This window comes from Saprolegnia diclina, assembly GCF_000281045.1.
Source record: "Saprolegnia diclina VS20 unplaced genomic scaffold supercont1.12, whole genome shotgun sequence".
In the NCBI taxonomy this organism is placed as follows: Eukaryota; Oomycota; class Saprolegniomycetes; order Saprolegniales; family Saprolegniaceae; genus Saprolegnia; species Saprolegnia diclina.
Window position 1 is genome coordinate 177,283 of NW_008246079.1, and position 18,461 is coordinate 195,743.

General features: G+C 58.2%; 9 protein-coding genes across 9 annotated transcripts; 6 read left to right on the forward strand and 3 right to left on the reverse strand.

Moving 5' to 3' along the window:
• Nucleotides 1–162: 162 nt before the first annotated feature.
• Nucleotides 163–402, reverse strand: SDRG_04757 (hypothetical protein; the record flags this gene model as incomplete). Its single annotated transcript, XM_008610441.1, has 1 exon — nucleotides 163–402. The coding sequence occupies one exon, from the start codon at nucleotides 400–402 to the stop codon at nucleotides 163–165; it is 240 nt and encodes a 79-aa protein (XP_008608663.1).
• A 361-nt stretch (nucleotides 403–763) lies between these two features.
• On the reverse strand, nucleotides 764–2,241 carry SDRG_04758 (hypothetical protein; the record flags this gene model as incomplete). Its single annotated transcript, XM_008610442.1, has 3 exons — nucleotides 764–1,645; nucleotides 1,745–2,044; nucleotides 2,098–2,241. 3 exons carry the CDS (start codon nucleotides 2,239–2,241, stop codon nucleotides 764–766), a joined length of 1,326 nt encoding a protein of 441 aa, XP_008608664.1.
• Nucleotides 2,242–3,417: 1,176 nt separating this feature from the next.
• SDRG_04759 (hypothetical protein) lies at nucleotides 3,418–4,969 on the forward strand (the record flags this gene model as incomplete). Its single annotated transcript, XM_008610443.1, has 4 exons — nucleotides 3,418–3,663; nucleotides 3,706–4,647; nucleotides 4,680–4,894; nucleotides 4,942–4,969. The coding sequence occupies 4 exons, from the start codon at nucleotides 3,418–3,420 to the stop codon at nucleotides 4,967–4,969; spliced, it is 1,431 nt and encodes a 476-aa protein (XP_008608665.1).
• Nucleotides 4,970–6,146: 1,177 nt separating this feature from the next.
• Nucleotides 6,147–7,820, forward strand: SDRG_04760 (hypothetical protein). Its single transcript, XM_008610444.1, has 2 exons — nucleotides 6,147–6,407; nucleotides 6,458–7,820. The coding sequence occupies exons 1-2, from the start codon at nucleotides 6,150–6,152 to the stop codon at nucleotides 7,727–7,729; spliced, it is 1,530 nt and encodes a 509-aa protein (XP_008608666.1). The 5' UTR covers nucleotides 6,147–6,149; the 3' UTR covers nucleotides 7,730–7,820.
• Nucleotides 7,821–8,230: 410 nt separating this feature from the next.
• SDRG_04761 (hypothetical protein) lies at nucleotides 8,231–9,913 on the forward strand. The gene is made up of 2 exons (XM_008610445.1): nucleotides 8,231–8,560; nucleotides 8,612–9,913. The coding sequence occupies exons 1-2, from the start codon at nucleotides 8,309–8,311 to the stop codon at nucleotides 9,875–9,877; spliced, it is 1,518 nt and encodes a 505-aa protein (XP_008608667.1). The 5' UTR covers nucleotides 8,231–8,308; the 3' UTR covers nucleotides 9,878–9,913.
• Nucleotides 9,914–10,683: 770 nt separating this feature from the next.
• Nucleotides 10,684–10,969, forward strand: SDRG_04762 (hypothetical protein; the record flags this gene model as incomplete). Its single annotated transcript, XM_008610446.1, has 2 exons — nucleotides 10,684–10,762; nucleotides 10,805–10,969. The coding sequence occupies exons 1-2, from the start codon at nucleotides 10,709–10,711 to the stop codon at nucleotides 10,967–10,969; spliced, it is 219 nt and encodes a 72-aa protein (XP_008608668.1). The 5' UTR covers nucleotides 10,684–10,708.
• A 297-nt stretch (nucleotides 10,970–11,266) lies between these two features.
• On the reverse strand, nucleotides 11,267–14,240 carry SDRG_04763 (hypothetical protein). The gene is made up of 3 exons (XM_008610447.1): nucleotides 13,794–14,240; nucleotides 11,612–13,741; nucleotides 11,267–11,563 (listed from the first exon to the last, which is right to left on the reverse strand). The coding sequence occupies exons 1-3, from the start codon at nucleotides 14,145–14,147 to the stop codon at nucleotides 11,354–11,356; spliced, it is 2,694 nt and encodes an 897-aa protein (XP_008608669.1). The 5' UTR covers nucleotides 14,148–14,240; the 3' UTR covers nucleotides 11,267–11,353.
• An 895-nt stretch (nucleotides 14,241–15,135) lies between these two features.
• On the forward strand, nucleotides 15,136–16,763 carry SDRG_04764 (hypothetical protein). The gene is made up of 6 exons (XM_008610448.1): nucleotides 15,136–15,484; nucleotides 15,527–15,615; nucleotides 15,660–15,730; nucleotides 15,782–15,876; nucleotides 15,933–16,101; nucleotides 16,158–16,763. Exons 1-6 carry the CDS (start codon nucleotides 15,151–15,153, stop codon nucleotides 16,180–16,182), a joined length of 783 nt encoding a protein of 260 aa, XP_008608670.1. The 5' UTR covers nucleotides 15,136–15,150; the 3' UTR covers nucleotides 16,183–16,763.
• Nucleotides 16,764–17,078: 315 nt separating this feature from the next.
• On the forward strand, nucleotides 17,079–17,924 carry SDRG_04765 (hypothetical protein). Its single transcript, XM_008610449.1, has one exon. The coding sequence runs from the start codon at nucleotides 17,104–17,106 to the stop codon at nucleotides 17,644–17,646; it is 543 nt and encodes a 180-aa protein (XP_008608671.1). The 5' UTR covers nucleotides 17,079–17,103; the 3' UTR covers nucleotides 17,647–17,924.
• Nucleotides 17,925–18,461: the final 537 nt, after the last annotated feature.

Sequence of the window (18,461 nt, forward strand, 5' to 3'; positions counted from 1 at the left end):
GAAGAAGTACCACACGGTTGTCGGCACCGCCAAGACGGTGATCAAGATGAGCGCCATTTGCAGCCAGATGCCCATGAGGAGGTAGTTTTTGGCGCCGTACGCTTGACCGCAGAGCTACATCAAGGCGAATTGAGATGAATGATGATGTTGTGACGGACTGACTCATACCGGAATCAGAGCCGCGGCCATGCCCCAGACGGTGCAGAGCGGAAGCTCGACCCAGAGCGTCGCGAGCGCCGAGCCCGCGAGCTCGTTTGTGCCAATGTGTCCGAGGAACGCGTTGTCGATGATTAGGATGGCTAGCCGCGCCAAGTTGCTGATGATAAGCTGTAGCGACAAGCCTAGGAGCGGGAGCAGCTCCGAGCGGAGGCGAAAGACGTCGGGCTTTTCGCCTGTCGTCATTGGCGTCGTGCAGAAATTGAAAAATGAGCCAAGTACCGTGCGGGTTCGATTTCGTCTGAGGACGCGAGTTAGCTCTGGAAGACAACGCGTGTACGATCAACGAAATTGTGGTTGGTCGTCGTGATCGCACGTGGTTGCTGGGCAATGCTCTATTGCATACTAGTATAGAATTGGTGGGCTTCGTTTGAGTATGGGAAATACCGTCGCTGGACGTCCAAGCGCTGCTGGAGCGTCGACGTCGCGGGGTCTGGCAAAGTAATCAGTGGTACATTTTTTGTGCACGTCGAGTTCGAACATCTATGTACCCTTACTTATATCGTCCAGGATACAGCGACGGTGAAGTCATCAGTGACACATCAAACTAGATTAAAGAGAGGTGGTAGCAATGTTTGTCATCGTTCCTTGAGTTCATCTCGGGCGACTCGAGCACGTAAATAAAGTTGCTGCGGTCGTCGTCGTCAATGTCGGTACTCGAGATTTTGGCGCCCGGCACTTCCGAGATTTCCATGGCCTCGGCCGCCATTTTTTGCCAGTCGATCCGACGAAACCGAAGCATTAGGATGAGAACCTTGATGCCAATGGCGATCGAGGACCCGATCCACACGCCCCAAAGCCCCAGATCTTTCGCATTGCCAAAGTAGTAGGCTAATGGCAGCTGGACGCCCCAGAGACCGACGATCGTCACGATCATGACAAAGCCCATTTGACCCATGCCCATAAACGACGTGATGAAGCCCATCTCGAGCGCTCGCAAGCTCGCGGCAGCAACATACAGTGAGAGGACGTTTGTGTAGAGGGCGACGATTCGCTCGTCAGTCGTAAAGATGCCGACAACACTGCGCCGACCAAACCACAGCACGCAAGCGACAATGACAACAACGCACGCCAGAGCTGCAAATCCGAGGTATGCACGGGCGCGGGCGGCGCGCGGTCGACCTTCGCCAAGGTGCTCGGCCAGACCGACCTCAGCAGCCAAACCGATGCCAATAAAAATGGCATTGACCATCGTCCAGACGCTGCTCAAGACCGCGTTGGTGGCAATGACGTTAGCGCCCATCTTGGCAACGACAAACGAGAGCGCCGCGGCGCCGAGCAAGTCACAGCTGTCGTTGAGGCCCAGAGGCAGCGCCATGCGGAAGAACGTCTTCCAGCGAGACCACGTCAGCTCCGAGAGCTTCCAGCCGCCCCACGCCCCCCGATGGTACTTCTTGTAGACGAATGCATAGAGGAAGAGCGCGATCGGCTGGAACCACGCAGCAATGACGGTGGCGAGCGGTGATCCGTCAAAGCCGAGGCCGTGCCAGTTGCCGGCACCATAAATAAGAAATTAGTTGGCACCGACGTCGATGCCGATGCAGACGATGCCGTTGATAGTGGTGGGCAAGACAACACCCATGGCTTGGAGGTACTGACGCAAACAGACGTACGCGAGGAGCGGCCAAATGCTTGGCGACAAGAGCTGCGCAAAGCGAGCGCCGAGCTCGATGATGACTGCGTCGTCGGTCGTGAGACGCAAGATACCGTCGACGTAGAGAAAATACACAGTCGTCGGTACAGCGAGGATCGATATCAGAATGAGCGTCATTTGCAGCCAGATGCCCATGAGAGCGTAGTTTTTCGTGCCGTACGCTTGGCCACAAAGCTACAGCAAACTGGATCTGAGAACTTGATACCACAAAAGATCGATGCAAGTACCGCTATTTGGGCCGAGGCCATTCCCCAGACGGTGAAGAGGGGAAACTCGGTCCAGAGCGTCGCGAGCGCCGAGCCCGCGAGCTCACTCGTGCCGAGGTGCCCAAGAAACGCGCTGTCGATGACCATGAGGGCAAGCCGCGCCATGTTGCTGATCTCGAGCTGAAGTGCAAAAATTAGAAACGCAGCTCCGACCGGAGGTGAAAGACGTCTTCGCCCAGCTCCGCACTCATCTTCCAGAGGCAATTCGAAAATGGTCGCCTTGAGAACATGGTTCTTGTCGAGGGAGAATGGGTCTTGTCGAACGAGAGCCATGGGCAACATCCATACTGCAATCAGTGAACCACACGTCACATCTTGGTGATGACAACCGGCGCGTCATCGCACGTGCTTGGGGCTATGAGCCATTCGCTTTCAAAACGTATGATGGCGTCAAGGACCGGGTCATACGAGCAGCGTTGGAGTGTACCCTCGGATAAGTTTCAAATCTTAGGATGGGAGGTGATAGCTTAGGATCAATATGCATTGCCTAGACTATGTCGTGAATTGTGCAGTACGTTGGAGACGCTGGTGCAATGTCCAGTAGACCTCAACACGACATTCTCGATTGCTAACCATGAAAAAACGATCACACCAAGTTAAAATTCAATTATGTTGGTGCACAAAACGTCTCTCGGCAGGTTGGTGCAGACAACGTGACGACCCAAAAATCAGGACCTTTTGCCATATGTATGACTTTTGCTTCAAGTTTTAGAGTCCTCCACAACCCGAGCACTCGACAACAGATATCCATCACAGAGGATGACCGAGTGCATTGACCCTTGTTGCAACCACCAGCGAGACCTCAACATAGAACGTCAATCAAAAGGTAGTTTTGCGCGGGACGCGTGAAGCTGTGTGATTTGACCACGGTCATGCAAGTGCGCCATCTTCAGCCGTTGCCCGAACCACAGTTCCCGTTTAGCAGGCAGCAACTGTCAACGTCGAAGACACGGTCCAAGCTCATTTCCAATACAGCAATGCAGCGTTAACCCTCCGCTGGCCACCTCCTAGGTCGTGAAAGACCGTTCGTACACGGCGCTTGGAGTGACGTGGGGCATCATGTCCGAGCGACGCCAGAATCCATATATCGCGTCTCACGTAACCAATGACAAGCTATCGCCTCGCTTCACAACCAGACAACAGCGATTTCTCAGCCGACCTCAACTGTCGGTGGCACGATCCTGCACCACGTGACTTCTGTGCTCGCACGCTGTATGAGAGCAGGTCTGCGCACAACAAATCGCCATCATGGTGTGTCCTTCAGGCTGCAATCGACCGGCGATGCGCCACTGCGACGCCAGTAGCGTCTCGAGTGATGTCTTTTGTGCCCGAAAAGAGATACTTCCCTTCCTAGCGTTTGCCGCTCAGCTCATGATCTCCAACTTGGCTCGACTCGCGCTCACCGTCGTCGACAGCGCGTTCGTCGGGCACCTCGGTACCACCGAGCTCGCAGCGGCCTCCCTCGCCAGTCTCTGGACGCAATGCGTTCTCTACACCGTCACCGCCATGGCCTCGGCGCTTGTCGCGGTATGTCCATTCTTGTTGCAAAAGGCGTCACCGGATGCATAGCTTTGTGGTCAAGCGTACGGCGCCAAGAACTACCTCCTCATGGGCGTCTGGCTTCAAATGGCTCTTCTTCTTATCGCGGTGCTCATGCCCCCCACGCTCTACTGGTACTGGTCCATCGACGTCGTCGTGCAGCACGCAACCGACGATGCAGCGATTGTCGCGCTCGGCTCCCGTTTTGGACGCATTTTATCGGCAAGTGCCTGGCCGTTGCTGGTGTACGTCTGCCTATGCCAGTACCTCCAAGCTCTGGGCGTTGTCACCCCCACGACCATCAACGGCATCGTCTGCATCGGTATTGATGTCGGAGCCAACTACCTCCTCATCTACACGGCGGGCCTTGGCTTTGATGGGTCGCCACTGGCTACTGTCATTGCAGCGTGGTTCCAGCCGATCGCGCTCTTCCTCTATGCATTCGTCTACAAGAAGTACCATCGCGGGGCGTGGGGCGGCTGGAAGCTCTCGGAGCTCACGTGGTCTCGCTGGAAGACGTTCTTCCGCATGGCGCTGCCCCTCGGCCTCAACGACGGCTGCACCTTCTTGTACTTGGCCGTGCTATCTCTTATCGTCGCCACGCTCGGGTCGGACGCGATCGCTGCCAACGCCATCTTCTCCAACCTCTGGGTCCTCCTGCAAGAACTCTACTACAGCATCGGATGTGCGGCCGAAGTTCGCATTGCTGCGCACTTGGGTGGACGTCGCCCGACATCGGCCAAGGCGACTGCGTTCATGGCTGTCAGTGTCGCAACCAGTGTCGCCGCCCTAGTCGCTATCGGTTTCTTCGTCGGTGCTCGGGGCGTCATCGGCATTTTCACGAGCAATGACGCGCTCCTTGCACTGTGCATCGACGCGCTGCCGCTGTACATTGGCGCGTCACTCATGCTAGCGGTCGAGACCGTCCTTTCGTGTACTCTCGAAGGCATGGGTCAGATGGGCTTTGTCTCGGTCGTGACGCTCCTCGACTCTGGGGCGTCCAGCTCCCACTGGCCTACTACTTTGGTATCACAAACAACCTCGGTCTCTCGGGGGTCTGGCTCGGCTGCTGCGTCGGCGGTGGCGCCAAGACGGTCGTCTTTGCCATCAAGCTCGCCACGGTGCAGTGGTCCGACATGGTAACGGGCGCCCTAGTCGCCATGGAAATCGTCGGCGGCGACGACGCAAGCGAAAGTAAGCGCTCGACACTGCCAGTCTTGTGCGACCCAGAGTGCAGTTTTGTGTGTATGCTGACATCACCCATAGCCCACGAACCATCTTGGTACTCGCATGACCATCGCGGCGGCAGTGTCGCCTTGACGTTAATATAACCGTCATACATATTGCTACAATATTGTCGTGCACGGCGTTTCGGCACGTCGACTGCAAAGCCAACCAACCGCAGCCAAGCGGAATCAAATGATTTTATGGACCTTTGGCCGATGCAGCGTGTCACGAGCTACCACTGAATATAGAGAAAAGGTGCAGTCACAGTGCAGTGCGCCCACACCTTTCGGCTCAGAGATAAATGTACACCACCTTGAACTAACTCGTCGGTTTTGCCTGTGCGCAGCATCGATCAATTTTGTGCATTAGTCCATGAGTTAGTATATGAGTCCATGAGTTAGTGCATAAGTCCCTTGCTAGTACATTAGTACATTAGTAAGTATACTAGTCTATGCGCTATTACATTAGTATATTCGTTAGTTGGTACGGCATTGCAACGATAGTTGTTTTGGAACATCCTGGGTGTACCGCTCGACGACGTTGGAAGAGCCCCGTCTACCTTGCGTCATTTATTGCACCCACGAGCGCCAACGAGTGGTTCAGAACCAGTCTTTTGTGCGCCATCGACTCCGAGACCGCCTTGCTTTGCTTGCTGGGAGGCTACTTTATGTGTACAGTCGTGGCCTTTCTGCTTCGAGTCCCACGTGCAGCCTCGACTGTCTACGGTGGCGAACTGGATCCCAGTGCAAAATACAATGACACCAAGGCGCAGGGACACCAGACGTGGTAGTGGGTTCCCTTTATCCAACCACCCATGCCTCTACGACTTGTAGTACAGCAAATTGCAGTAGCGAGTCCAAGCGCGCGATCGATCTCTGGTCTCTTGTCTTGTTCCGGCCTTGCTTGTCAAAGGCACTGCAGTTTTTCGCGTCAAATATCATCCGTCAACGGCCATCTGCAAACAGCTGGCGTTTGCTCGCTCAAGATGAGCTCGCGGGCTGTACGATCGTCAACGACGATGCATAAAATGCGCCGCTTGTACTCTGATGTAATGCCGATCGGCGTTTTGGGTGCTTGGAGCAGGAGCACTGCCTCGCATCTGAGCCATCCTACCTCCTGGTGCGCCGCTTGGAGGGCGCGATTACACCCCCCGTCCCACTCTGCATCTGGTTGCACGGACCAGACGCACTGTCGCAGGATGGTGTCGCGACCACGGAAACTTCCAAGGCCTCACTTTTCCTTTGGCCATGTCGAGCGTTCTCGAGTCCAAGCCGCTGCTGGCCAAGCCCACCGACACGTTCGTGCTGAAGCGCGAGCTCGGTCCCTACATCTCGCTCGCGCTGCAGATGGCGCTCGCCAACGTGGCGCGCATTGCGCTCATCTCGATCGACTCGGCTTTTCTTGGGCACCTCGGCACGGACGCGCTCGCTGGCTCGTCGCTCGCGACGATTTGGACCCAAGTGCCGCTCAACTGCGTCTGGGCCATGGCCTCGGCCCTCATCACGGTGCGTCTGCCTCCATTGATATGCCATTCGACTCATGAAACGACTGATAGCTCTGCGGTCAAGCGTACGGCGCCAAGAACTACAACCTCATGGGCATCTGGTTTCAGATGGCGCTCTGCCTCGTGAGCGTGCTCATGGTTCCCGTCTTTGTGTGGTACTGGACGCTTGACGTTGTCCTCTCGCACGCGACCGACGACGTTACCATCATTGCGCTTGGTCTCCGCTTCGCCCGGCTCTTGTCCTTCTCGATCTGGCCGAGCCTCGTGTACGTCTGCATGCGCCAGTACCTCCAGGCGATGAACCTCGTGGCACCCACGACCATCATCGGCACCATGTCGATTGTGATTGCGGTGTTTGCCAACTGGCTGCTCATCTACGGCGCCGGCGAGTGGGACGGCCTCGGCTTTGACGGCTCGGCGCTCGCGACTGTCGTTGCCTCTTGGTTCCAACCGGTTGCGTTGTACCTCTATGCGTTCGCGTACCGCGGCTACCACAAGCAGGCGTGGGGCGGCTGGCAGCTCTCGGCCTTCACCAAGGACCGGTGGATGACGTTCCTTCGCATGGCGCTGCCGCTCGGTCTCAACGACGGCTTTACGACGCTCGCCAACTCGTGCATGTCGCTCATCGCGGCGCAGCTCGGCGCCGAGATCCTTGCGTCGAATGCAATTCTGCTCACGCTCTGGACGCTGGTTTGGGCGCTCTTCTGGGGCATTGCGTGCTCGACCCAAGTCAAAGTTGCCAACCAGCTCGGGGCGGGCCACCCGAAAGCGGCCCGTGCGTCGAGCCAGCTCGGTTTCTGCGCCATCATTGTCACGGCCGTGCTCGTGGCCGCATTGACGTACGTGGCCCACACACCGATTCTGAGCATCTACACGAGCGACGCCGTCTTGATTGACCACTGCGTCGCGGTGCTGCCGCTTTTCGTGCTCGGGTTTGGCCTCGACGCGATCGAGATTACGATCACGGCGGTTCTTGAAGGCATGGGCCAGATGCCGTTTGTGTCGATGGTGTCGTTCGTCGCCATGTGGCTCGTCCAGCTCCCGATGAGCTACGTGCTCGCGATCCACTTGAACTATGGGTTTGCGGGTCTCTGGATCGGCATTTGCCTCACGGCCGGCTTCAAGATGATTGTGCTCGCCATCAAGTACGTCACGATCGACTGGGACCTCATGGCGCTCCACGCAATGGAGACGGTCGAAGCCACGGACGACTGGACCATGTCGGCGACGTGCGCGATTGCGTCGCCTGCGAACGCGCTCTTGACGTCGCAGTCGCCCGGCTTTCACCGCAACACGCCGACGAACATCAAGTCAGAAGCGTAGATTTAGATTTCTCTAGGCCACCTCTACTACAACTACTACATAACTCCTACATACACTTGTGTGTCTCCTGCGCTGTCTTCGAGACGCTCGTCAGCAAAGCACGGCTGGTGCGCTCATATTACCAAGGTACCGGTAGGCTAGACCATCACTAACCACGGATCCTTACCCAATATGGGCATGTTGTGGACCAATCGTGACGGTCGGAGGGTTGATGGGGTAGTCAACACCGTCGCCGGCTGGGCCGATCCCTCGCTCGCGACTGCAACCAGATTGTACATGTACTCGCTAGTGCCTGTGGCTCTCTGACGTCAAGGGGAGCGTAAGAGCGGCGACCCATCAAGCAGGCTCGCTGCATACGTCCTGCTCCAAGTACAGCTCGGGCGCCGCGTCGTCGCCGTCCAAAGCGTCCTCGGCCTGTCTAGAGGCCTTCGAATTCGAACACGCAATTCCGCCCTCGGATTGGTCGCCTGACCATGAGCGCACCAATCAAACGTTACGAGGATCCCACTTTGCACAAACAATCTCAGTGCGTGTCCCTGCGGTGGCGACCACAGATCCCTCGTACACTGCTCGACGAGGATGATGGAGCACACGCCGCTGGTGTCCAAGAAGACGACGGATGTCTTTGACCTCCAGCACGAGTTCTGGCCGTACCTCTCGCTCGCCTTCCAGATGGCGCTCGCCAACATTGCGCGCATCGCGCTCACGTCCATCGACTCGGCCTTCCTCGGCCACCTCGGCACGGGCGCGCTCGCAGGCTCGTCGCTGGCCACGATCTGGACCCAAGTGCCGCTCTTTGCCGTCTGGGCCATGGCCTCGGCCCTCGTGACGGTAGGCTCACCCATCCTGCATGTATCTTCACCGCCTGATCTTGTCGGATAGCTCTGCGGCCAAGCGTTTGGCGCCAAGAACTATGCGCTCATGGGCGTGTGGTTTCAAATGTCATTGATCCTCGTGACGCTTTTGTCCGTGCCCGTCTTTGTCTGGTACTGGGTCCTCGACGTCGTCCTCTCGCGCGCGACGGACGATCTCGATATCGTTGCGCTCGGGGTCCGCTTTGCGCGTCTCCTCTCGTTTTCGATTTGGCCGACGCTGGCGTATGCGTGCATGCGCCAGTACCTCCAGGCCATGAACATCGTCGCGCCGACGACGATCATCGGCACGATCGCCATCTTCCTTGCGATTGGCGCCAACACGTTCTTCATCTACGGCGCCGGCGAGTGGCACGGCCTCGGCTTTGACGGGTCGGCCATCGCGACCGTCTTTGCGTCCTGGTTCCAGCCCATTGCACTATTTCTCTATGCCTTTACGTACCGCGGCTACCACAAGATGGCGTGGGACGGCTGGCACTGGTCGGCGTTCACGTCCGATCGGTGGCGCACGTTCCTTCGCATGGCTGTGCCCCTCGGCATCAACGACGGCTTGACGACGCTCGCCAACTCGTGCATGTCGCTCATCGCCGCGCAGCTCGGTGCTCAAGTCCTAGCGTCGAATGCAATTCTGCTCACGCTCTGGGGCATGGTCTGGGCGCTCTTCTGGGGCATTGGCTGCTCGACCCAAGTCAAGGTCGCGAATCATCTGGGCGCCGGCCACCCGAACGCCGCGCGGGCTGCGAGCCGCCTCGGTTTTGCCACGATCGGTGCCGCGACCGTCCTTGTGGCGCTGGCGACGTTGCTGGGACGGGACCTCGTGCTCCGCGTCTACACGAGCGATGCCGCGCTCATTGCTATGAGCAACGACGTCCTCCCGCTCTTTGTCCTAGCGTTTTGCCTCGATGCGCTCGAGATCACGATGACCGCAGTCCTCGACGGCATGGGCCAAATGCCGTTCGTGTCCATGGTTGCGTTCGTCGCCATGTGGGGCATCCAGCTGCCGTTCGCGTACCTCTTTGCGATCCAGTGGCACTGCGGCTTTGCGGGTCTCTGGTACGGGATTTGCCTCACGGCCGGCTTCAAGCTCGTCGTGCTCACGGTCAAGTACACGACGATCGACTGGACCCAAATGGCGCAAAACGCCATGGAGGCGATGGAAGCGCCGGACGCGGTCGACTGGACGATGCCACCTCTAGCGATCGCGTCGCCAGCCAACGTGCTCTTGACGCCCTCGAATGGATGGGGTCGCACCAAGTCGCACGTCAGTGACATTTAATCGATTGCAATAGACCAAAGTGTGAGGACTATCGAATTATAATGTGTGGCATCGACACAAAGCAGCCGAGCGAGATGGCCAGCGCTGGCGCCTGCTGGGCCACGTGTTGCGCAGGCAGTCCCTGGCAACGCTGCCGCCGCCGGCTTTTTTGCCCCGCCCGTGTTTAGGCCGCACCAAGCTTACGTTGCCGATCGTCCTGCACTGCGACCTCCAATCGTCATGCACTGCCTCAGTTGCTGGCGTCTCTCGATGACCTTAGAACCTTAAGAAACTGCGGATGGCGAAGCCTGGAAGGCCTCTACGAAGCGTGTCGTCATACGCACTCGCGGTCACAAGCGCACCCAGGCGACTACTCAAGAGCAAGACGAGTGCCCGCGCCGCCGCCTGCGCAAACACAGCCCGGTGAGCGAATGAAGAAGAAGGAGATTGCTCGTCTCTACGTCTTTTTATGAAGATTATGCAAAACACATAGAGAACGCGCGAAATAAGAAATACCAACAACGTAGAGATGACTACGTGCGCCCTATTGAACGGCAGGGGACGACGGTCGCTGCTGGATCAGGTTACGATAATGGTCCGCTTGTGGCCTCGTGTTGTATCGAGGGCGTGTATCAATGTATCGCGGCCATCGCGATCCAACCGATTTTCAGGGTATCGGATTGGCTCTCCTTCTTCAAGCAGCCTTCTGATTGGCTTATAATGTTTGAAATGTTGCGAATTACACTATTTAATTGGTGCATCCTTCTCGATACTTGCCTGGCGTTGGCTGTCCGCTTAACGTAGATGGTATCCGGAAAAGCCGAAGCCGGAGGCCATATTTTTGGTCGGCCGATGGATCGACACCGCTGGTTCGAGCGCCGTCGCCGCCCCGCGCGCCGCTCCCACGTAGCGTAGCCTTCATGCGACCCAAGTAACCCACCGGCGTAGGTCGAGCCCCGGCCTCGCTTCTGGCCCTGGAGCCCATGGACCGTCGGCGACACTCGACGGTCCGCGATGACGACCCATGCGCCGCCGCCGCCTCGACTGACCCGCAAAGAGCGCCTGGCCCTCGCCGGTGTCGCGCACCTGCTACTACTGACGCCTGTGATCTAGGCAGGTCCCTTCACCGAGCCTCCGTGCCCCACGCCACCAAGCCTCCGTGGACTCCCGGCGCAAAGGGGTTAACAACACACCAACATGCAAGTCCTTGTGCGTCAAGAGGCTCTACTGCATGTGCTGCTCGCCAAACGCTTTGATCTGCGCGTTTGATGCTACTCGGCTCTCTCCAGGCACGCGGCCATGGCGTCGGATGCTCGGCGTCATCAAGCCAAGCAACGCGTCCAGGGTTGATCGTCAGTGCCCAAGCGGCGGGTCTCGTCGAGCGAGTGGATGCTTCCGCTTCCGAGTGATCGACTCGTCTTGATGACTTTAAAATCGCCGAGGAGCACGCGAGGTCGAACGCAGCGATAGGTTTATATAACGATGTATGTCCCTCCACTACGCATTGTCCGACATGGACAGCAGCGTCTTCTCGACGTCGACAAAGCGCTGCGAGAGCTGCGAGTAGCGGCTGTTGCGGTTGAAGTAGCCCTGGATGCGGACCTTCTCCATCTCGGTGAGGTTCTCGAGCGACTCCTGCAAGTGCTTTTCGGTCAAGTCCTTGCGCGAGATGATGCCCTTGACCTCGTTGCTGCGGTTCAGTACAATCTAATCCACTGGATCGCACGCGCCTCCTACTAACTAGAATCAACGTACCAAGTGGCGCAGCCCCAGCGACCGGAAGAGACGGAAGGCGCGCGGGACCGGCATCTGGTCCTGCACCGTGTGCGGCGTCGGGTTCATGTACGGCGTGAGGTCCATCCAGAGCTCGCGTTCGATCGAGTCGAGCCGGATCTCGTTGATGTTGGGGTACCGCGGATACGTCGACTCAATGTCGCGGTACGAGAGCGCGTACTGCTCGTTGTAGAGGAAGCTCTCTTCGCTCGCGGGCTGGCGCGTGAACGGGATCGGCCGCGCGACGCTAAAGTCCTTGCGCTGGAGCATGACGCAGAGGTGCTTGCGCTGGATGATACCGACAAACTTGGGGTTGCCATTGTCCTTGGCGGGCGCAACGACCGCAAAGCCCGAGTGCGCCGACGCCCGGAGGACATCGTAGATCGCACCGGCCTTGGAAATATGGTCGAGCGACACGACCGGCGCGCCCATGATGTTGGCGACGCGGAGGTACCGGGCGTAGAACGGCGGGTCAAACTCGAGGAACGGGAGGTGCTTGAGGTGGATGTGGATGTCGTACAGGCCGTGGTTGAAGCTGTTGCCGACCCAGCGCGCCATCATGAGGCACACCATGATCGGGAGGCCCCACTCGATGACGCCCGTGCACTCGAGGATGATGACGGTCAGCGAGATCGTCATGCGCGCCATCCCGCCCAGCATCGAGGCGGCGCCGATGAGCGAGAACATCCCGATGGGCGCCGTGTGCGGAATGTGCGCCGCCTCGAGAAAGTGCACCCAGATGCGCCCGTACGCTGCGCCCGCGAGCAGACTCGGGACAAAGAGCCCGGACGGCACCGCAATGCCGTACGTCCAGCACGCCATGACGTAGAACGAGCCAAAGAAGATGAGCAGCGACGAGAGCGTGAAGGAAGCCGGCGTCGTAAAGTGGAAGAGCTGCTTCATCGAAGTCGCAAACGCCACGGTATAGAGCGACGCGAGGTCGTTGTACTCGCCGTCGGCGCAGTAAAACTGCACGAGCTGCTCCTTGTACGGCCCGTCGAGCGGGAGGCACTTGCCAAACCGGTACGAGAGCCAGAAGCTTGTGACCGCCATGACGAAGCAGATGAACATGGCCTCGAGGAACCGCCCGTAGCGGTGGCTCATGAGCGGCGACGACCGGCGAAAGTTGGTCAGAATCGTGTTGGCCTGGTTGAAGACGGCGCCCATGAGCCCGCCAATCATGCCCATGGCAAGGAAGATCGGCACGTCCCAAACCGCGTAGCTCTTGTTGTTCTCCGAGAATGAGCCGAACGAGAGCGTGCCGGTTTGGTTGCCGAGGTGGCCCCACCGGCTGTCGTTGGCGTCGACCTCGGACCGGAACGCGCTGTACAAGTTGACGACGAACGCCGACACCATGGCGCAAAAGAACGTTCGCCACGTAAGGTTCTGGTGCCAGAACGAAGCGCCTTCCTCCAGCGCAAAGAGGACGCCGCCAATGGGCGCCCCAAAGGCCGCACCGACGCCGGCGGCCGCACCGCATGAGATGAAGTCGCGCTTCTCCTTGTCGTTGCGGAACCCCTTGAACTTGGTCCAGCTTGTATCGAGGCCGAACGATGACGACTTGCCCTGCGAGAGACCGGCGCCAATGATCGCACCTGAGTGGATCATCGGGCCTTCCTTCCCGACCGGGAGCCCGGCCGCGACCGAGAAGAGAATGCCAATCGCCTTGCAGAAGAGCGTCTTGAGCCGCACAATGCGGTGGATCTTGATACCGTTGAGCGTCGCCTTGATCTCGGAGATGCCCGAGCCGCCGGCCACCGGGCACAGAATCGCGACGCAGTACGTCGCGACGCTGACAAACATGATCGAGATGGCCGCGTACGTGAGGAAGGCCATGCCAAAGGCCGCTTCGTGGCGGCGTTCCTTCTCGATCATCTCTTCCATCGAGTCGCGCCGAAAGTCGGAGAAGAGGTCGGTGAACTTTTCAATGAAGCACGCGACGCCGGCCGTGCCGAGGCCAATGCCAAAGGTCATGACCCAGCGGCCCATGTTGAGCGCGCGGATGGTCTCTTCGTTCGACTCGAGCTCGTGCTGCTGGTTGACACGCGACTCAAAGAAATCGTAATCGAACGACTCCATGTGCTGCGCCTTGGACTTTTTGAGCTGGTCCTTCTACACACAAGATGTATGCGGCCCTGTTCTTAATGCAAAGCCGACAACGTACCGCATTCGACATGTCCGAGTAGAGCGCGGCCTCCGAGAGCTCCGACTGCAGGTTGCCCGTCCACTCGTTGTTGACACGGCGCGGGTCGAACGTCGCGGCGTAGCTGCCCGGCGAGCGACCGAACGACGAGATGTCGAGAGAGACGCGGTTATCGGCGTCAGCCGGCGACGAGCCTTGCTCGGGCTGCGTATGCGGCGAGCTGTTTCGCGGCGTGTCACTGCGCACGTCTCCCGGCGAACCACTGCGCTCGGAGATGTCGCGCGGCGAGCCAAAGGAGCCGCGGGCGATGGGCTCGCTGCGCGTGGCCAGCAGCGGCAGCTTCTCCTCCGGCACGGACGTGCTCGGTCCCTGCATGGCGTTGGCGTGGAGGGCGACAGACGCGAAATGACAGCCTCTGCCAGGGGCGTCGCCAAAGGCTTGGCGAACCCAGCTGGCAGCACAGGACCGGTCCAAGGTGCAATAAAATCCGTAAAATAATTCCACTCGCCTCACCTCTTGATGTTTGTATGCAGGCTCGGTGATTTGCATTAAAATACAAACTAGGTGGCGAAAAAGTGGCAGCAAATCCCAGCCGAGTTCCGGATACCGCAAAATTATACGGATGCGACATCTGGGTGGACGTGCGAAATGCGCGACGAGCCACGACGCGCGTGGGAAATGATGTGAAAAATGCAGCACAGACATCAGCGGCAGGTGCCAGATTTAGCACCACCGAGAGGGTCGCGGGATCGAACGAGCGCGCCACGAACGTGCGCTACGAGCGACTTCAGTTCTTGGTACGTACGCTATAAGGTCGAAGATGCTAGCGTTCAAACGTCGGAGCGGCCAAACAGAGTAGTAGCTACACGGACTGGCGTGCCTCATTCCACCATCATTGACACGATCGAGGATCGCCACATGCTTTTTGACACAAGCGCCACATCGGAACAAGCCGCTTATGTGTGGACAGACAGACAGCTTGTCCATACACACGTCTTGGTGGAGCGCGCGACGTGACATGAGTTGATCGCGGCATATATCCCAAGGTGCGGCCACACGAAATGCAAGAATCGAGCGGCAGTGACTCGGAGGCAGGAGGGACGTGGCCGGCAGCTCAATCCGAGCTGTTTCCTTGCGCAAAGGTCCTTGGTGGCTGTAGTAGTACGCATTGTATGCGCCGCGCCTCGTGCAGTACCCAAGGAAGCACCATGGCCTTGTCTCTACCGACGCCGCAAGGACCGTGCGCCGCCATGACGTGGCACTCGGAAACCGACGGCGTCTTTATTTTCGGCACATGCCGTATTCAATTCCCACCCCATTTTTCACAGCGCGTCGCGGGTGTGCCAGCCAGTTGGTTGAGTGTGAAAATTTCATTTCAATGCCACCAAAAGCCGCGCGAGGGCAGGCCGAGACAGCGGCGCGGCAGGCGCGGGCCGCGGCCCAGAAGCACCTCGCCGCCACGGGCACGGGGCCGTCGCAGTATGAGCTCGGCAACCAGCATGGCGTGGGCATGAGTCTCGAGCGCGGCGACAACACGCTCCAAGTGCTCGCGCAGCGCCGAGCCAAGGCTCATCCCCTGCATGAGTCCAGCCACGTGTCCCATCAAGCAGCCGCCAGTGCCCCGCGATCGACAACGGGCGCGAGCTCCAGTAGCACCATCCAAGTCGCGTCGGAGGCCAGCGCTTCGAACGCGTTTGCGACGCCACGTGCAGGTACTTCGAGGCGGTGTCTGACATGTTCTTGATGGGGCACAGAGGTTGGTGGCGCCTCGAAGAACCAACTGCCGACAGGATGGTTGGAGGCCAAGGACGCAGCGACGGGCGACATCTACTACTGGAACGAGGTAAGTTCGACGCGACGATATCGTGCTGACAGCGTCCTGCTTAGACCACGAAGGAGACGTCGTGGACGAAACCCGGTGCTGCCGTTGAGGAGCCGCCTGTCGAAGATCTCCCAGAGTACGACGCTGCTTTGAGCTCTCTGTGATCGTCTCACGTTGCGACCTGCAGTGGCTGGCAGCTCGTGACGGACCCGACAACCCAGTCGTCGTACTACTGGAACGTGCACACCCAAGAGACACAGTGGGAGAAGCCCGTCTCGCTCGGTGCGCATGAACATTGCACTCTTCCCGCGTTTGCTCACCAATGCACTGTCGCGTAGCCCAAGCCAAGGCCGCCAAATCCAAGCTCGACGCGCTCCTCAAGGGCATCGGGAAGCGTCGCTTTGGCGACGACGACGGCGACGACGACGACGTGGCACCAAAGAAGGCAAAGCCCAGCGAGAACGACGACGACGCGACGCTTCACGCGTTTCTCGCCGACGTAGAAAGGTGCGTGCATTTTCGCTTGATGCTGTCCTGGCGGTACACTGATATATCCACGATAGCACGGACGCAGTGACTCCTCCATGAGCGTTGATTCCATGAGCGTTGGTGCATAAATGCCAGCAGTAATGAGTCCGTGGCGGTGATGCCGCTGCCATCCAGCAACCGGACTGCGCTCGGCATTACTACCCCGATATAATTTTTCAATCGCACCGCTCGCTCCCCTGTTACACGGCCCGACGCGTCCAGAGCGAGCGACGATCTGCCGCGGAGGGCTCGGTGTTCACGCGAGCGCTGTGTGACGCACGCCAGTGCGATCAGTCGTCGTGCGCGATGCGCTGGGATTCAGTCGGCGGACTTCAACCAATTCGCCTTCTTTCTTGATGGATATCATTACGTATGGCGCTGGCGACCTTCCCTTACTCGCAGCTGGATCATTGAATTCGGAGGCCGTGCAGCTTCAACATGTCCCAACACTTGACGCGTGCCGGACCTCGGGCGCCGTCCGTCGCTGCATCTCAACAAGCAGAGCAAGGACGTCGGCCGAGTCATGCAGAGACGCAGCGAAGGGACTGCGCTTCGCGTGTCGTCCATCGCGAAGAAGAAGCCGAAGTGATATGGCCGCGGAAAATGATATTTAAATTAATATGAGAAAAATGATATGTGTGGGACTTCAACTGCCGCAGTAATCGGCAGTGGCATTTCGCAACACTTTTATTCGGAAATTGAATACCAGTATTTTATGTTCACTTTAGATTTGTATAGCAAGGTGTGAATTGCTTTTGAATTGATGCGAAGAAGTGGGCACAGCACTGATATTAATCACTCGAGTGCGTAATATAACACGCTCCAACGGGCTCGTACAATTCGATGGTTATATGTTGATAGCGGTTTTGTATGTAATTGCAATAAAAGTAAAACAGAAACGCCGAGCGCCCCGTTTTTATATTTTCGAAACCCGCACCAGCTGGTCGACAGTTCATCTCACTTTGCCCAGCAGATTCCGAAATGCCCACCGAAGCAGCAAGCAGCACGACCAGCTCCGACGCACCGGCCGCCTTCCCACCGGACGAGCGCTGCAAGTACGCCTACAAGGAGTGCAAGGAGCGCCGGTCCCGCCGGAAGAACGGCAAGCTCCACTCGCTCTGCGACTACCACCGCAAGAAGGCCAACTCGGTGCAGAAGAGCTATGCGACCAAGCGCCGCAACATGCAGTCGCAGCAGCAAGCACGCGCCAAGGCCGAGCCGGCCTTTGCCACGCCGCCGCCCGCACCACTGACCGCGTACGCGTTGCCGGCGCCGCTCCTGCCACGCGGCTACGGCGTCTACCACGAGCCCGCCAACGACCACGCGCTCCGGCTCGACGAGATCAAGCGCCGCATCCAAAGTGCTTGGGAGCGCCGCCACGCACCGCCGGGCGAGCCGTCGTCTATTTATTACAACTACCCGTCGTTGTCGGCGTCGTCGCCGCCGCACTACCCGCAGGTGCACCACCACTACGAACCCGTGCTGCACTCGTACATGAAGCCGATCGCGCCGCTCAACCATTAAGTGCGCCAACGACGTCATATTTGGCCGCGTGTCCCGTGGCTGCCCCGCGTGTAATGCGCATACCCCACGCCGCATCCGACGGTGTATCCTTCCCACACACACAACCCGGTTCTCGCCATACCAGCTCGTAGACCTTTTACTACAGTACGACGAGTGCATCGTTCCCTTTTTTCTTCTTTTCAAGTTTCTGAAATACAATGTAAGCCGCGACGCAGTCGGTCGTTGGACCAAATTTTGAGATATTTTGAGCCTCAAAAATCGAGAGATTTAAATATTGGCGCACAGCGTCGGGCGGCGCTGAATTCTCAGTGTGTCGATTGAACACTTCTGTTCCTTGAGCTATTTATTCCATGGCGCCCGGTGCAGCTGGTGCAGCGACCCGGACCATCATGCAGTCAGTATCCTGTCTGAGAAATGCTGTGCCAAACTGCATCAGCGAGAAATCCTCAAGTTACTCTTCTACTTCGCACAGCATTTCAACAATGGCTCAGGCTCGGAAGTGCCGACGTGGGATTGTACATACCTTGTAGCAGCTTTCTATCGCTGGAGCTGCGTGGAGCAGCATGGTCCGGACAGCGGCCGCGCCTCAGCGAAGCTCGGGTCCCAGAGACCCCAGAATGGACCCTTTGGATTGGCCAAACACAGGTGGATTTTAGCCAATCCATGCATAATTCTACGAATGCCGATTATTTTACGTATTTCAGCCAATCAATGCGCTCTGGGTCTCCTGCAAATAGATTGGCTGACTTGATATGATATTTCAGCCAATCAACAAGCACAATAGGTCGTCAGCCATGGCATCAAGCCCAACCCAT

What these genes read in the sequence shown, in the direction of transcription:
- SDRG_04761 (XM_008610445.1), top strand. Translation starts at nt 8,309, where the DNA reads ATGATGGAGCACACGCCGCTGGTGTCCAAGAAGACGACGGATGTCTTT. An exon ending in TGGCCTCGGCCCTCGTGACG is followed by an intron (nt 8,561 to 8,611) that starts GTAGGCTCACCC and finishes CTTGTCGGATAG; the next exon opens with CTCTGCGGCCAAGCGTTTGG.
- SDRG_04763 (XM_008610447.1), bottom strand. Translation starts at nt 14,147, where the DNA reads ATGCAGGGACCGAGCACGTCCGTGCCGGAGGAGAAGCTGCCGCTGCTG. An exon ending in ACTCGGACATGTCGAATGCG is followed by an intron (nt 13,742 to 13,793) that starts GTACGTTGTCGG and finishes TCTTGTGTGTAG; the next exon opens with AAGGACCAGCTCAAAAAGTC. An exon ending in CGCTGGGGCTGCGCCACTTG is followed by an intron (nt 11,564 to 11,611) that starts GTACGTTGATTC and finishes CCAGTGGATTAG; the next exon opens with ATTGTACTGAACCGCAGCAA.
- SDRG_04764 (XM_008610448.1), top strand. Translation starts at nt 15,151, where the DNA reads ATGCCACCAAAAGCCGCGCGAGGGCAGGCCGAGACAGCGGCGCGGCAG. An exon ending in CCTGTCGAAGATCTCCCAGA is followed by an intron (nt 15,731 to 15,781) that starts GTACGACGCTGC and finishes TGCGACCTGCAG; the next exon opens with TGGCTGGCAGCTCGTGACGG. An exon ending in GGAGAAGCCCGTCTCGCTCG is followed by an intron (nt 15,877 to 15,932) that starts GTGCGCATGAAC and finishes ACTGTCGCGTAG; the next exon opens with CCCAAGCCAAGGCCGCCAAA.
- SDRG_04765 (XM_008610449.1), top strand. Translation starts at nt 17,104, where the DNA reads ATGCCCACCGAAGCAGCAAGCAGCACGACCAGCTCCGACGCACCGGCC.
- SDRG_04760 (XM_008610444.1), top strand. Translation starts at nt 6,150, where the DNA reads ATGTCGAGCGTTCTCGAGTCCAAGCCGCTGCTGGCCAAGCCCACCGAC. An exon ending in TGGCCTCGGCCCTCATCACG is followed by an intron (nt 6,408 to 6,457) that starts GTGCGTCTGCCT and finishes AACGACTGATAG; the next exon opens with CTCTGCGGTCAAGCGTACGG.